At 29.8% G+C, this 15,714-nt stretch overlaps 1 protein-coding gene and 1 long non-coding RNA gene across 3 annotated transcripts; one reads left to right on the forward strand and one right to left on the reverse strand.

Moving 5' to 3' along the window:
• Nucleotides 1-4,168: 4,168 nt before the first annotated feature.
• On the forward strand, nucleotides 4,169-5,733 carry LOC123225525 (transcription repressor MYB5-like). The gene is made up of 2 exons (XM_044649522.1): nucleotides 4,169-4,658; nucleotides 4,762-5,733. The coding sequence occupies exons 1-2, from the start codon at nucleotides 4,351-4,353 to the stop codon at nucleotides 5,444-5,446; spliced, it is 993 nt and encodes a 330-aa protein (XP_044505457.1). The 5' UTR covers nucleotides 4,169-4,350; the 3' UTR covers nucleotides 5,447-5,733.
• LOC123225526 lies at nucleotides 5,185-11,089 on the reverse strand. Of its 2 annotated transcripts, none has more exons than XR_006504148.1 (4): nucleotides 10,782-11,089; nucleotides 8,577-8,718; nucleotides 8,041-8,185; nucleotides 5,185-5,472 (listed from the first exon to the last, which is right to left on the reverse strand). It is a non-coding gene; the product is annotated as an uncharacterized LOC123225526 (long non-coding RNA). The 2 variants fall into 2 exon arrangements; XR_006504147.1 differs by lacking the exon at nucleotides 5,185-5,472 and adding an exon at nucleotides 5,848-6,092.
• Nucleotides 11,090-15,714: the final 4,625 nt, after the last annotated feature.

Consider the following 15,714-nt stretch of genomic DNA (forward strand, 5'->3'; position numbering starts at 1 on the left):
AAGCCACTAGACAAACCCATCAAAGGATTTCAAATATATGGTAACACCAAAGTCTATGGAATATATATCATTTAACAGATGGTGGTGTATGTGATCATTCAATTTAAGATCACTTAAACATCTTGTGCATCAATTGGTGTAGATTTTAATACTAGATTAATGTAGTCCTTAAGCTAAGGCTATCAAAACATGATAATTGGTTGTGTTGAGAAATTTATAAAGACTATAGTTGATTGATATAAGATTCATCACTATTGTATACAAGAGAAAATATCTCGATACAATTTAATGTATGATAATGATCATTTAAATTTGTAACCATAATAGAATTAAGTTGTCATTTAATATAATGTTATTTGATCATTATTACAGAAGTCGGATAGAGTAAATCAAGGATATTCTAAGGTAGACACTATTTTTATATCTCTTCCTTAATAAAATATAAGTTAAGAAATGATTTGATTGCATAGTAATTAGATTATCGACAGTTCTTATCTTCCACTAACTTTTTGTCATATTGATAACCATGATGTCTTGCTACAGGTCAATCTTGGTCTTCGAGTAAGTGATTAATTGATATATCGCTAATAAATATGTTCACTACCAACACGATGAATAACCTATGTGTCATATATAATAACGGTTGAATGTAGGATTTAGAAGTTATGAATTGTATAGAGTGAGAACCACATTCAATTTCAAGATAGTGGTGTTGAGCTCTATGAGATTTTTGAGCTAAATGAGATTTGATCTTACTTTGGGGGCAAAGTTGATACAACTTAATTTTAAAGGGACTTGAGTGACATTTCTTAAGAGTTGAACTTGATTTAACCAAAGGTTATGTATATTTGGTCATTCCATCATTTCAACCCTTTGGAATGGTCATTCTATCATGTTTATATAAACAACATATTTTGCCTAGTTGTATAAGTTTTTGTGCATATATTCAAACCTTCCACTTCAATCATGAATATATCTCCACTAAGACATCCTAACAGACATCCAAGGGCTTTTTAGGCTATATCTACTACCTTGTGTGGATACAATAGACATTGGTCAAAGCTTGAAAGGATAGATAAAGGCCACGTATAGATATATTTTAGTGAGGGAGTTGTGCACATGAGTAAGTGAATCCAAACATCCTTTATTTTGTTTTGAAATACATATTAAACTCAAAATTATTACCTTGGTATGATTTTTCAAGGTGAATACCAACATTTTTCACTTTCCATTGTGTTCATTAATATTTACATCTCATAATCATTTATAGTAATAATATAGTCCGTTTGTTGGGTATAATAAATATATATATTATTGGTTGTTTGGAATGATTTGATTGATAATATGTATATATTGTGTTATCTAATTTCAAATATAGATTTGTTGATTAATAATATGTTGATTGACATATTATTTGAGCTTTATTGCAATTATGCAAAATTACAAAATATAATTTTAAAAAGTTTGTAAATAAATATAAATTTTAATTGTTTATATGCAATATGTTTCTTAGTTATTATACATTTTGCTCAGTACATGAGCCTTAGAGTTATAGATATTTATTTGTTTTTCAATATATTTGGGACTATATATTGTCAAATTTAATATAGGACCAATATGTCCAACCTTCCTCTCCTTTCTTGATGCATATTTTCTTTTCGCCTTATTCTTTTTAACGTAACTCAAAGTTTTTTCATTTTATTATTATTAAGTTAGAATAGACATTTTATTATTGTTGTAATAAAATTATAACTAAAGATTGTAATGTACTTGAAAACGAAGTGAAGGAAGTCCAAACATTTTTTAAGTCTCAAGATTTTGAATAGTAAAATCCCTAAGTTGATTGATCAACTCCTTTGAGTTTAAAGGACTTAATTTTAGTTTCATCATGTAGCAACACATTTATTTTATGTTTTTGTATCCATGCAGGTTTAATTACTTATTTGAAAATGTGTGGTGTATTAGAGGCATGGTATAGAATATATGTAGGAGTGTGTAGGGCTGGATTCGAGTCGAGCCGAGCCGAGCTCGGCTTGCAGCCAGCTCGAGCCGAGCTCGGCTTGCAGCCAGCTCGAGCCGAGCTCGGCTTGCAGCCAGCTCGAGCCGAGCTCGGCTCGGTTCATATATGAGCGGCTCGAGTTCGGCTTGGCTCGTTTCGGGCTCGCGTTTGATTCGGTTCGGCTCGTTTTTTCTTATCAAAATGACGTCGTTTTTAATATATATTAATCAAAACGACGTCGTTTTGTATAAAAAATTTTAAAAAAAATCGACCGAGCCAACTCGTTTCAGGCTCGACCGAGCCGAGCTTAGCTTGGCTTGGATCCAGCCCTAGGAGTGTGTAATATCTACTATATTATATAAAAAATTGTACTTGAGGTCATTGACTTGCAAAATTGGTTTGTTGATGTAAAAACTTTGACTTAACATTTTCTCAACAAAACAAATTTATCATACAACATGATATTTTTAAGTTAAATGCATGCAAAAAGATGTATAGTAAAACCCATTCTAAAAAGAAACTAAGTTTTTTGGAAACGTAAAACACATGAGTGTTCAAAATTATCTGGTAATTAAATTGAATCGATATTTAAATAAAAAATAAGTTATATAGAAAATTAATTTGATACCTAGTTCAAAAATATAACAAAATCAATTTTTAGTTCGATTATTGGTTTGACTATTTTTTAAAATCGATTAACCGAATTAGATTAGTTTTAAAAATATGAAAAAGAAAAATTAAATACAAAAAAAGTTTTGAAGGAAAAAAAAAACACTAGTAAAATAGGGTAAGGCTTTATGATTCAATTCAAACTTAGTTAATCAAAAATTTAATTTAGTTTAATGATATTTTTTATTCAATTTAAACCCAATTAATTTCTAAACAAAATTTAATTCAAATTAAAATAACATCAAACCACTTTTATTAACTTTTTTTAAACATTATTATAATTTTATCGAGAAAGTGATATTGAGTGATACATTACCTTATCTATCTCTCTCTCTATATATATATAATGAAAGATTTAAATTATATGCTTTTATACATAAAGTTTCATTTTTTGCCATAAACTTTCCTTATAATATGTTTAGTTCGGATGATATTTTATTATAAAATTAAAAAATTATCTTAAAGATATATTACTTAAAAGATTACTGAGTATAAATTATTACTATATTTAATAAAATTAATAGATATAAATAATTATTATGTATAGTTAGAGATAATAAAAAATATTAATAAATATTTTTACTTAAATACCTTTATGTATAATTAATTTAAAATATTTTTATATTACTTATTATATTAATTAAAGATGAAGTTATTTTTGTTAAAAAAATTAATAAATAAAAATATAATTATAATAAAATAAAAGTTATATTAATAATATTTAAATATTTAATATAAAAATAATAATCAAATTATTATCTATATTAAATATTATATTATCATTAATAATAAAATTATTTTAATTTTTTATTATTAATAAATTATACAAAATAATATAGATAATGGACAACAAAATTATTAAAATAATATAAATAATAAAAAAACATACGAGTAAAAACATTTTTCCACGCTACAAACAAACCAATGAGCATCTCAAGGTGTCGTGCCTTAACGCATAAGTTTTTTATCCTCTTGGCGTGGCTATTCTACTCCTATTTCTTACCAGGTGTCTGTGGGTGCCCACTTCAGACACCCATGTTACGTTCTCCTTTGTTGAAAACACTCCCATTCGCACTCAACGCCAGTGGGCTCACTTCCCTTCATCAATTGGATTAAGGAAATGAAATTGATTGGCCCATGAATTTGGATTTTAGTAAGATGTTACACTAATTTCATGCTGAAACTGTTTTCAAAATTTATTTCAATACCTTAACGTTAAAATATAATTTAAACATTTAAGAAAATTTGAGTTGACGTAAAAAAAAAACTATCTCCTAATTATAAAAATTTACTGCAAGATTGAAGAAACTCATTCATAAAAATTAATAAAATAATAATATTATTTATTTTTAATTCTTGCAATTTATTTGAATAATGATCTTTTTTAAGATTGTTTAAGTCTTTTTTGTACTGTAATTTTCACGTCATGAGCGCGTCTAAACCACGCTCATTGAATAGCGTGAAAAGATTATTCATCTTAAAACACATCGACCCTGCTGCAAATGAACTTCAGTACAGGAAGAGACATGGAGCCGAAAACAAAATAGAAAATAAATTATCAAAAAGAAAAAGCCACCGATCAAATTCCTTTACCCACAGGCTCAAATCGGCACCACTCAGTGCCATTCACACCTTCAGGATCCATCCATCGATCCGATCCAAAATCTTCGAAGAGGCTCAACATGAGAAACCCATCCACGTCAGCATCAACGGCCACTGCGCCCACCCCCACTAAAACTCCGTGTTGCAGCAAGGTGGGGTTAAAGAGAGGCCCCTGGACGCCTGCAGAAGACGAACTTCTTTCCAACTACATCAAAAAAGAAGGCGAAGGCCGCTGGCGAACACTCCCTAAACGGGCTGGCCTCCTACGATGTGGCAAGAGTTGCCGCCTCCGCTGGATGAATTACCTCCGCCCCTCTGTTAAACGTGGCCAGATCGCTCCCGATGAAGAAGATCTCATCCTTCGCCTCCATCGCCTTCTCGGCAACCGGTAATTAGACTTATAAAAGCCATTAAAATATTTACTTGGTAATTTTTAGGGTTTTTTTTTTTTTTAAGATGTCAAATTGACTATTTTTGGTTTTGTTTTGAAGGTGGTCACTGATAGCGGGGAGAATACCGGGAAGAACGGATAATGAGATAAAGAATTATTGGAACACTCACCTGAGTAAGAAGCTGATAAGTCTAGGGATAGATCCAAGAACCCACAAGCCATTGAAAAATAACAGTGATCATCAAAATCAATCCTCTTCGGCTGAGGCAAACCCTAATAAAGCATCTTCTTCATCCAAAGCGAAGCGCAGAACAAACCCTAATACTAATCCTAATACTAATCCTAATCCCGTTGTTTCTTCTCATTTGGAAGATCATCATGATGATACTACACTGATGATGATGAACACTTCTCAGCAACATCTGCAGCTCGATCACGAGAGCGGTCACGGCTTCATAAGTTTGCTTAATGGTGAAGATGAAAACAGTGGCCATCATCACAATGAAGAAGATGAAGACATCAATTACTGTAGCGACGACATTTTGTCTTCGTTTCTCAATTCATTGATCAATGAAGATGCATTTGCTGCTCAACACCAAGCATTACAATTACAACAACAACATCAACACAATCAGTCAACAGGAAACACTGCACAGCTTCCTGATTCTTTAGTTTTGAATTCGGCATCCGCGTTTGGGCTGGGAGCCAGCCGGGAATCTCCTATAATGGCGCCTTCATTTAGCCAGAATGAGCACAAGAGTGTCATGAATGATAGCGTCGAATAGCTGAGTCGCTGCTTCCACTGAATCTACTGAGATTGGAGTCGCCACTTAGATTGATTATGAGAATGATAGGGTTTGAATTTTTTTTGTTCATTATGTATGTGTTTATTTTGTGTTCTTGTTCCACTTATTCATTACATAATTTGCAGTGCAAGTGTGTTGTAGAAAAATCAGAAGTGGAACAATATGTTTTATCAATCTAGAGGTGTGTGAATGTAATTTCATTATATAATCAATCCAACATTGTCATGTTTGTAAGCCTAAATATATATATATCGGTTTCATTTCCATTTCTCAGTTCAACAACAATTTCAATTTTGCGCATGTTTTGTTTTTGCATTTCAGTATAAACCATATAAAAATGGAAAGTTTCTAGAAGAAGTTCGACTGTAATTGTGACAAAATTTAGAACAAGAACAAGATATTATTCCATATGTGAAAGTCTGACGTGTTTAAGATTATTCAGAACTCCATGAAAGGACATAATATACATGTATATAAAGATTACATTGCATGTTGACAGTGACAGTAAGTATTTCAAAAGGTCTCGTTCTTAATCTATCTAAAGCAAATTTCGAACAGAGAATGATTGAAGGTGTGCCAATAACTCATTTGTTCAGATCTTTGGAGCATGCTAAATGATTGTCACCTAAATATACAACAAATGAACTCGTATAACTCATAAGTTTATGAACAAAAAGATGAAGCAATTACTTATAAATTTTATTAGAAAGATTGCTCTTCAGGTGTTTAAGCGAATGGCATGAATTTGAACCCCATGAATCCTAAAAATGGAGTAGTGTATTTCTTGTGAGTTTTGCTGTTACGTTTTGTAAGTTTTTCATGTGTGAGTTGAGTTGAATCAAGTGCTTAATTATTTATAACACATTCTCTAGTGATTATAAGTTCTTGAGTTACATTTATGGAATTCGATATAAAGCTCTATGAATGAGGGTATCTATTTGCATGCAAACATTATAGCCTAATTATGACTTATGATACATGCTAGGGTTAACATCATCATCTCTTACGAACCAATAGATTCCTTAAATGATCTTTGATTTTTTCACCATTGAAGAAACCTAATGATACTTATGGGCGATAACATCACCCCTATCATCTTATCACTTTCTTATAGTCTGTAAGAACAAATCAACACATGCTCTAATATCGCAATATTAGAGATGGGGCTACAAAATTTCTGCAGGGCTTAACTTAAAAGTTACACTAGCACCTTAATACAAACAATAGGATCATTTGCAGCACCGAGCCACCTAAGATTCCCAGAGGTTGATAATCTGAACAGCCTAAGATTCTCAAGTAAATCAAAACTTTGTAAAGTTCTAAAAGTCCTTTGACGTTTACATATGTCACTTTGTAGTCTAAACTTTGTATAAGCTCTTTGTACGTATAATGTTGTTCTTGTTTTATTATAACCAAAAAAAAAAAAAAAAGACTCTATGAATAACATTTGATCTATGTTCAGTGTAAAATCTAACAACTGGATCCATTTTAGTATGAGCTGTTTTAATTATACGTGCATACAGCTATAGCATTGTTAAGTTAATTTATTAGATGAAGATTATTAGTAGGAAAGACAAAAATTGAATTTCACACTATATTCTAAACCATTTGCATATGAAGTGATGTAGTATTATTTTTGTATCAACTTGTCATTTATTATCATATTTATAAACTTAATTTTGTATATTAATTCATCAAATCATATTTTAATAAAATATAAAATATCAGTATATAATTGGATATTGTTTTAACTCTCATTCAAAATTATCCAATTACATAGTGACATATCATTATTTGTGTATAAAGTTGTATACATTGTTTATACATATAATACTACGCATCAAATTTTGTCATTGTCACATTGTGTAAAAAGGGTTTGTATAAATTCTTCATATTTGCAGTAATATTCATTATACAAATGCAATCTAACTCATCAATAAATTGATTTAAAAACTATAAGAGAAAGATAAGGTTGATGTCGCTATGCCTAAGTTATTTTGGAGTAATAATATCATGGTAATAATGTTAAGTCTATGCTATAGTTAAGATTTTAGAGTTGGGAGTAGCAAACATATATGTATGTTTGAGGCCATTATCTTTTTGGTTTAAATTTTGTTTTGCTTTTAGTTTATATCTTATGGGAATTTGCTTTGTGGTTGATTTCTCTAATTTAACTTCTTTGTGATTTTGCAGCAGAAAATAAAGGCTACCAAAAGGGTCTAATTATTTAACTTGGAAATTAAATTTCTAAAATATCAAGTCCTCTACTACAGGCTTTTCAACTCATATATCAGCACTTATTTATTGGCATATTTGATGTCAAAGAACACATTTGCATGCATGAAATCTGCTTTTTTCAACTATGTTTAAAGTTATCGCTATCAAATAGACTATTCTTTTCGTATTTACACAAGCAATATTTGAGATGCAATACTTCCTGATTGTAGCAATGCATATTTAATAGTTTTGAGTAAGTAGCTATCTAGCATATAAAGAGAAATGAACTTATATTCACATGCATCATGGTTTACATATGAGAAATTAATAACTTAGATGAGAATAGAACAACTCACAGTATAAGTGAAACAGCAGACTGACTCTGTTATTCCACAGAACACAGCATTGCCATTGATGTTTTTCGGGAAGCAAGCTTCGCTAATGTATCAAGACTTTCTTAAAAAGCATCATGTTGTTGCATAAGGCAGCTAAATCGATCTCCTGAACATTCATAATAAAGCATTACTAGCTTGGTCAAATTACTTAGAAGCTTAACTGACATTAATGCCACACATGGGTGTCGGCAAATCAGATAGACCCATGGATCCTCAAATAATCTTGACCAAACGCTCGGATCCACATGACTTGAACTTTAACAAGTGGACCTTAATCCAGCCCACTTGTTGGGTAACATGGATTTGGCCCAAATGAAACCCTCACATCTAAAATAATATAATAAAATTATTTACATAAATAATAATATATCATAATATGATTAAATATTATTTATTTTTAATTTTTAATTATCTAATTATATAATAATATATTATTATTTATATATAAAATTATATATAAAAATTATATGTCTAACACTACTCAAAATACCCATTACCTAACATTTGTCATAACTTTAGCCATTTGTGTGGGCCTCATCATTGATCCAACGGCTTGCCTCTTGTTACCACTAGATTCATTAGCCACTCGTCTGTCTTTCGGCTTATTCAATGGTGCGTATGCAGTGATAGCAATGTTACCTAACAGTAAAAAAATGGGAGGGCTAACAAAATTAATAAAAAGTTATATTTTTTAGAGAAAATATCTAGATTCAAATCGTTACTGCACTTATAAAACCATAAAAATATTACTTACTTTAAAAAAAAAATAGTTACCTGACGATAGAGCTGGATTCAGATCAAGTTTATTTGAGTTTAAATTTAAGTTCGGTTCAAACAAATTCAAAACAAACTCAAATTTAAGTCTAAAAATTTTGATACAAAATAACGTCATTTTAACTAATATGCATTAAAATAACGTCATTTCAATAACGACTTAAACTAAAAGCTTGATTTAAACTCAAGTTCCAATCAAACTCAAACTTGACTTTTTTGAAAAGAGTTTATTTAAAACAAATTCAAATTTGAATTCAAACTCAATTTTATACAAATTAAATTGAATTTAAATTCAGATAAACTTAAATTCGAACTCAATTCATTTCAAATTTAACCCTACCTTTAAAATTGATCAATAATTAGGTGGGATTTTCTTGAGCAATCACAAATATTATGGTATGCTCGAACTCAGCAAAAAGTTTTATCGATAAATTAAAAAAATAATAAATCCAAAAAAAATTGTAAAATACATCTAATCTTTCAAAACTAACATTCAAAACAAAACATATAATACTATTAGCCAAAAAAATATCAAATCAGGTCTGAACTTCAGAAAGAATAAAGGATGAGTAGATCATCTTTGACCTAAACATTCAGAGACTCATATCTGACCGTCAGTTCAATCTTAAACTACCAGTCAACCAGTTGACTTTGTGATCGGTAGACGGTTGACTTGTTGTAAAGTAATTTCCATCAAGCCCCATTAATTCAATTATATCGAAACAAATCCTAACGGTCAATTCCTTTGTAACTTATTACACATGAAGCTCTATAATAATCCATGTACCTTAAAATCAAGAGCTCAGATTTTACGAAAACAATAAAACAAAATTGCAAGTTGCCATACCTCATGTATCTGAGTAATGCTATACACATATATTTTTGATATATAATTTAAATATTCAGATAACGTATTATTATATAATTAAAAATTATTTTATCTTTAATTTAAAATTATTCGATCATATAATAATTTATCATTTATGTATAGACATTATATATCAAAACTACTAACCTTGCAGGGTAGATGTGTGCGTGTGTTTATATATATATATGTGTGTGCGCATTTATTTAATAAAAATAATATTGCATTTAGTTTCGTAATTATGAAAAAATTTTATAATTTTGTAGTTGGATTTTTTTTGGGTATGTTTGAATTTTAAGGAATTGTGGTGAATTAAGAGCAACCTTTGATTTCTTGCTTTCAACTTTCTAGTACATCATATCAGAACACCAAAACAGAACAAAAAAAAAGGAAACCAAATTATTGATACTAAAGGATACTTGACCTTTATATCAATTTTCTCTTTTTTCTTTTAGTATTAATAAAGAAAGTTAGAATTTTCTGTTTATCGAAGAGGGACTACATTTTTTCTTCATTAAAAAATCGATAAACTTTATTTTGACTAAATATGAAAAAATATGTCACCCACGGAGTATACGCATACTAGTGACAAAGGAATTAAACCATATATTTATTAACCATTATTATTTGATAAAACTATATATATTATATTATGGCATACAAAAGGATATACTTGTATTCTAATGCACTATGCATAATAACGTGCAAAAAATATTTGGTTACGTATCTTTTACTCTTCAAACCTAACTTTCTTTTTCTGTTCATTTTTTCTATCAAATCCTAATGCAAATTAAGTTTTACACAGAAAATGATTTTTGAAGATGAATTTGAAATTTCCCTGAGTTTTGTTCGCCTGCCGGCTTTCAGTTTGTTTTTGGTTTCTTTTGCCTTTAAAGTGAACACGAAGTTTATGTTTTATAAATATAATCATCTTATTATAAGGTATAATATTTCACAAAACGAAATTCAACGGTCGCTACTCTAACAAATGGCAACAAAGAAATCAAGAAAACAAATTATTTTTTCAATGCTTTCGAAAATATAAAACAAGAATAAGACTAACCTTTTGGTATCCTATTTGGCAGCAAAACTTGTTCTTGGAAAAACATAATCATTTGATTATTATTGGAAGCCTTTCCACAAAATGTAATGAGGTATCTTGACACGATAATAAAATGGGGTCATGGAAATCAACCATTGTAATCTTTATATAAAGAGAAAAACGGCTTTAAATAGAAAGAGAAGAGGGAGAAGAGAGTAAAGAAATGAAAAGATGAGAAGAAAGAATTCTAAGAATGGAGAAGTGAAAAAAAAATTAATACCTCGCACACAAGTTTAGAATTGTTGAAGAAGAGGTGAAGGACAGGTGTGGGTTAAGGGTATATAAATAGTAAAACAAAGGAGGAGATTTTGCATTGGATTGACTTGTGGATTTGTGAGAATGTGAGAGTGGGAAACCGAGTAAGGAGGTAAATGGCAACCAAACGTTCTTAAGGGAAGGAAAAGGGTCAGAAAATAATGTTAGACAGACCAACCTTTCTAGGCTTTTGAGGTCCTCAAAATTCAGTGCAATCCAATTTTCGCTTGTTAAAACGCAGCTTCAACTGCCAATCAGCAACTGCTGGGTCAAACTGTCAAATGTTATGTTGTTAGCTATAAGGGTCCCCTCATTTGGGACTCTTCTAGTTGAGTTCCAGTTTGATGGTCCTAAATGGGGTTTATTACCTTTGCCCCACATCGCCCTCCAACCGCTCTACCCCCCGTCTTTGAGGTTTGTCAAAGTTCAATAGATGCACAAGTAGACACTTATACCCTTCAAGGCAAAGTTAACAGAATAGTAAGATGCGCCTATGTAAGTCCCATTTTACCCCCTAAAGCTGGAAGATTGAAGAATTGACTACTACAATCCTACACACAGACAAACTAAATGATAGGAACAGGGCTAATTGTTGGTTGTACCTAAATTTGGGTGCGAAGAAAGTAACATAGTTGGGTTGCAAGGACTAGCGCCCAGTTGGGTGGAAGAAATGGATAAATTGAAACCCCTAAAGTTCAGGCCAAGAATTTGGTCCCTCATTTTGTTTAATTCTTCCATTTTTAGGGGACAAAACCCTTTCCTAACAGGATGGATCAAGGTATTATTTTTTTATTTTATTGGATCAAAGGACACCTATATTAAACTTTAGCAACTCCAAGAATTATTATAATCAATAATACTATGTGCAAAATTTTTGTGCACAACTTTATATACAAATAATGATATGTCATTATATGATTGAATGTTGTTTTATCTTTAATTTTTAACTATCTAATCACATAATAATATATTATCATTAGAATGCTGATCAATTTTGGCCCATTCTATGACATTATCTAATGTTTTGTTTTATAACTTATAGTATAATGAAATATATTCTATAATGTTTTTAAAATTATATTAATGATTAAATTGGTTTATAGTTTGACTGGCTTAACAATTCAATTTAATTTATTATCAAAATATTATAAATTTCTTAAATAATATTAGTTATTTAACATATTTTATAAACATAAACTATATAAAGTAGTAATTTTGTACAATTATCAATAAAAACTAAATATACTTGCTTTTTTGAAATATAAATTTCAATTTATGAAAATAAAAATAACTCAAAAAAAAATAAATATATTAACTAAACAATTTATACTTAGTTCTGGCTTTCATGATTCCCTTTGAAATAGAATTGGAGTGAAGGTGATTACAACATTAAGTTTTAGATTCAAATCATCATTTTTAAGGGTAAATTTTGATTTTTCAAACTTTCATTTAAGGTACAATAATGTTTATATATATATATATATATATATATATATATATATATATATATATATATATATATGAGACAAAAGATTAGAAAAGACAAAAATTATAAAAAGGACAAAATTTTATAAAAAAATTAAAAACCAAAAGGGTCAAAATTAAAGAGAAAGATGACACGTATATCAGGTGATGGGTTTTTATTATCTTTTCCGGGAAAAACAAAAAATTAGATAAAAGTTTGGTCAAACTCAATGTTATTAGTTTTGATTTATTTATCTGGTTTATTAATTTTGATTAGGGTGTGATTGAATTTTAGATAAATCCATATATTTATGAGAATTAAATTAGATTATAAATTGTTTTTTTGATTAAATCAATTAGTCTAATTCAATTTTAAAAATATTGATAGACCATCCATTTATATATATATATATGTGTGTGTGTGTGTGTGTGTGTGTGTGTGTGTGTGATTACTTGCAAAATACAAAAAAGAGAAGTTAAGAATATATACTAAATCATAATTAAAAATTAGCAACACAACAATATATTTGTGATTAGAATTTAGATGAAAAACCCTATTGCCATAAAAACTTTTTGGTCACATCCTACAGAAAGCAACAATCATCAAAGTTTGCCAAGTGTGTCTAAAAATAGTTTGTACACCCACTTGGATGACTTCAAGCAAATTGGCTGAACACATGCAGGACAAAGTGACACATAATTAGGTCCATCAATCATTCGCATCGCTTGCGAAGACTTGCATTTGTTCTTGACAACCCAATTTGCTTTGTGTTATTGACAATCCTATACATCAAGTAAATTGGATCATGTTTGGCACATTTTATGCACATAAAGCAAATGTGAACCTTTAAGTAATGGTCAAACGACTATTTCCCACCCAAGTTTAAGTGCATTTTCAAAGTCACACTCATAGAATTTGAAAAACTTAAAATCTCACTTATGACGTAATTGACATTAAAATTCTTAGTTAAAAGCAAGAGTAAAATTGTTATTTTATCAATAATATTAAAAAAATATAAAATTCATTACATTTTTTTTCTTAAGTTTTAAAAACTAACAACTTTATCTCTATCTAAAGTTTTCTAACTTTGTAAAGTCACATTTCCCCCAAATTTTTTCTTCACCTTTTCTACCATCATCTCTGATGTCAACGACCTTTACTCTCCACCTTAAACCATTAGTCAACACATATAGACATATCTGGAATGGATCTCTTTGTTGGAGACGAAGAGATCCGACGAGATTTGGGGGAAGAGATCTGGATTTTGTTGACAAAGAGATCCAGATTTCTTTATCGACGAAGAGATTTGGAATCTCTTCACCTAGATCCCTTTATTGACGAAGAGGCTTTGTCATCACCCTTTCCAATTCATTGAAGAAAGTGGCTGAAAGGAAAAAAATTCTAAGGTTTTGGGGAAAAAATGTGAATTTTCAAAGTTAAAAAATTTTAGGAGGGGTGAAATGTTAGTTTTTAAAACTTAGGAGAGAAAAATGTAATAAAGTTATATTTTTTAAATATTATTAGTAAAATAACGGTTTTACCTCTGCATCTAATAGAAAATTTTAATCCTAGTTGGTCAACGAGTGTGACTTTAAGTTTTTCAAACCCCATATGTGTGACTTTGGAATCGCACCTAAATTTGGGTGAGAAATAGTCCTTTAGCCTTTACAATAACTTTCCCAAATGTTGAAGCAGCTACGTTACATGAACCACCTAAAGTTCACTAGACACCCTGTGCCAGATGCTAACATACAGATTCTTGGTTATACTGAAGGCCTGTTGCTTTGTTTGATCTCCTATCATCTCCTCTCAAACTCTAATTTGTCTCCCATCAACAACACTTAAAATGTGTTTTTCTAATTTAGTTCATCTTATAATAAAATATTCGAGCTAATATAATGGATAATATCAAAAAAATATTCAAGCTGTGAATAATATCAAGAGTAATATAATTGCTATATTTATTATATAGGTCAAAGTTATTTTTAACCCATGTTTTAATACAAAGATAAATACATATCTTTAGGGTTTGAAAATTTTGAAGTCTCACCTATAGACTAGCTGCTGTTAAATTTTTTTATTATGACAAAGAGTAAAATCGTAATTTTATTAATAATATTAAAAAATATATAATTTTATTTCATTTTTCACCCCAGATTTTAAAAATTTACATTTTACCCTCAGTCTCAACTTTGAAAAATGACTTCTGCCCCCAAAAAAGAATCCATAAGGTTTATTGCAAAATTTGATGACGACAATGGTAGCCATCATCGTCTCTACCTTTAGGTTGGCAAAGGAGAGAGACAACCAACGACATCAATAGAGACGAAGAATTTCGTCTCCGTCAATGAAAAAGTGATGAAGATGAATTTGTCTAGTCTTTCCATCAAGGATTCATCTTTGTTTTTTCATCGACGGAGACAAAAGAGGACGGATCTCTGTTGTCTTCTGTCTTCATCAATAAAAAGACAGAGAGACAAGATAGATTTGTCGACGTTGACATCGTCAATCATCTCTCTCCTTTATTAGGTTAAAGGTGGAGATAGTGACAACCACCATTGTCATTGCTGAAGTTTGCAACGGATTTTTTTTAGGGGGGGGGGGGGGGAAGGGAATTTACTTTTTAAAGTTGAGGTTGGGGGTGAATTACGAGTTTTTAAAATTTAGAGAAGAAAATGAAACAAAATTATATATTTTTTAAAATTATTGATGAAATAACGATTTTATTTTTAGTCTTAATAGAAAATTTTAATAACAGTTAGTTCATGAGTGAGATTTTGGATTTTTTAAATCCTATAAGTATACCTTTGGAAATATATCAAAACTTGGTGTGAGAACAAGTCCTTTGGCTTTATTATATGCATTAAAATATTAAAGAGATCATCTTAATTTTATTATAATTTTAACTTATTTATTAAATTTTTAGAAGAAAAATCTCATGTTTAATTAAAATAACAACTAAACCATATCACTCTAAACATTTTTTATTGACATAAGATGGATAAAGATCAACTAACACTATGTTAGAATGATTCTCTCATAATGTCAATCTATGGTGAGAGAACAACTTTTGTCACTGTTGTGCGTGCATTAGATAGTTCAATCAACTTATATATTTTGATTTACTATTATTTCCCCTCGTCATTTTTTTCCTTTTTTAATTTATCTCTAATT

This window comes from Mangifera indica, chromosome 9 (genome assembly GCF_011075055.1).
Source record: "Mangifera indica cultivar Alphonso chromosome 9, CATAS_Mindica_2.1, whole genome shotgun sequence".
In the NCBI taxonomy this organism is placed as follows: Eukaryota; Viridiplantae; Streptophyta; class Magnoliopsida; order Sapindales; family Anacardiaceae; genus Mangifera; species Mangifera indica.

Bases quoted from the DNA above. Each gene is read 5' to 3' on its own strand.
- LOC123225525 (XM_044649522.1), top strand. From the start codon at position 4,351: ATGAGAAACCCATCCACGTCAGCATCAACGGCCACTGCGCCCACCCCC. The intron at 4,659-4,761 runs GTAATTAGACTT...TTTGTTTTGAAG, and splicing joins CATCGCCTTCTCGGCAACCG to GTGGTCACTGATAGCGGGGA.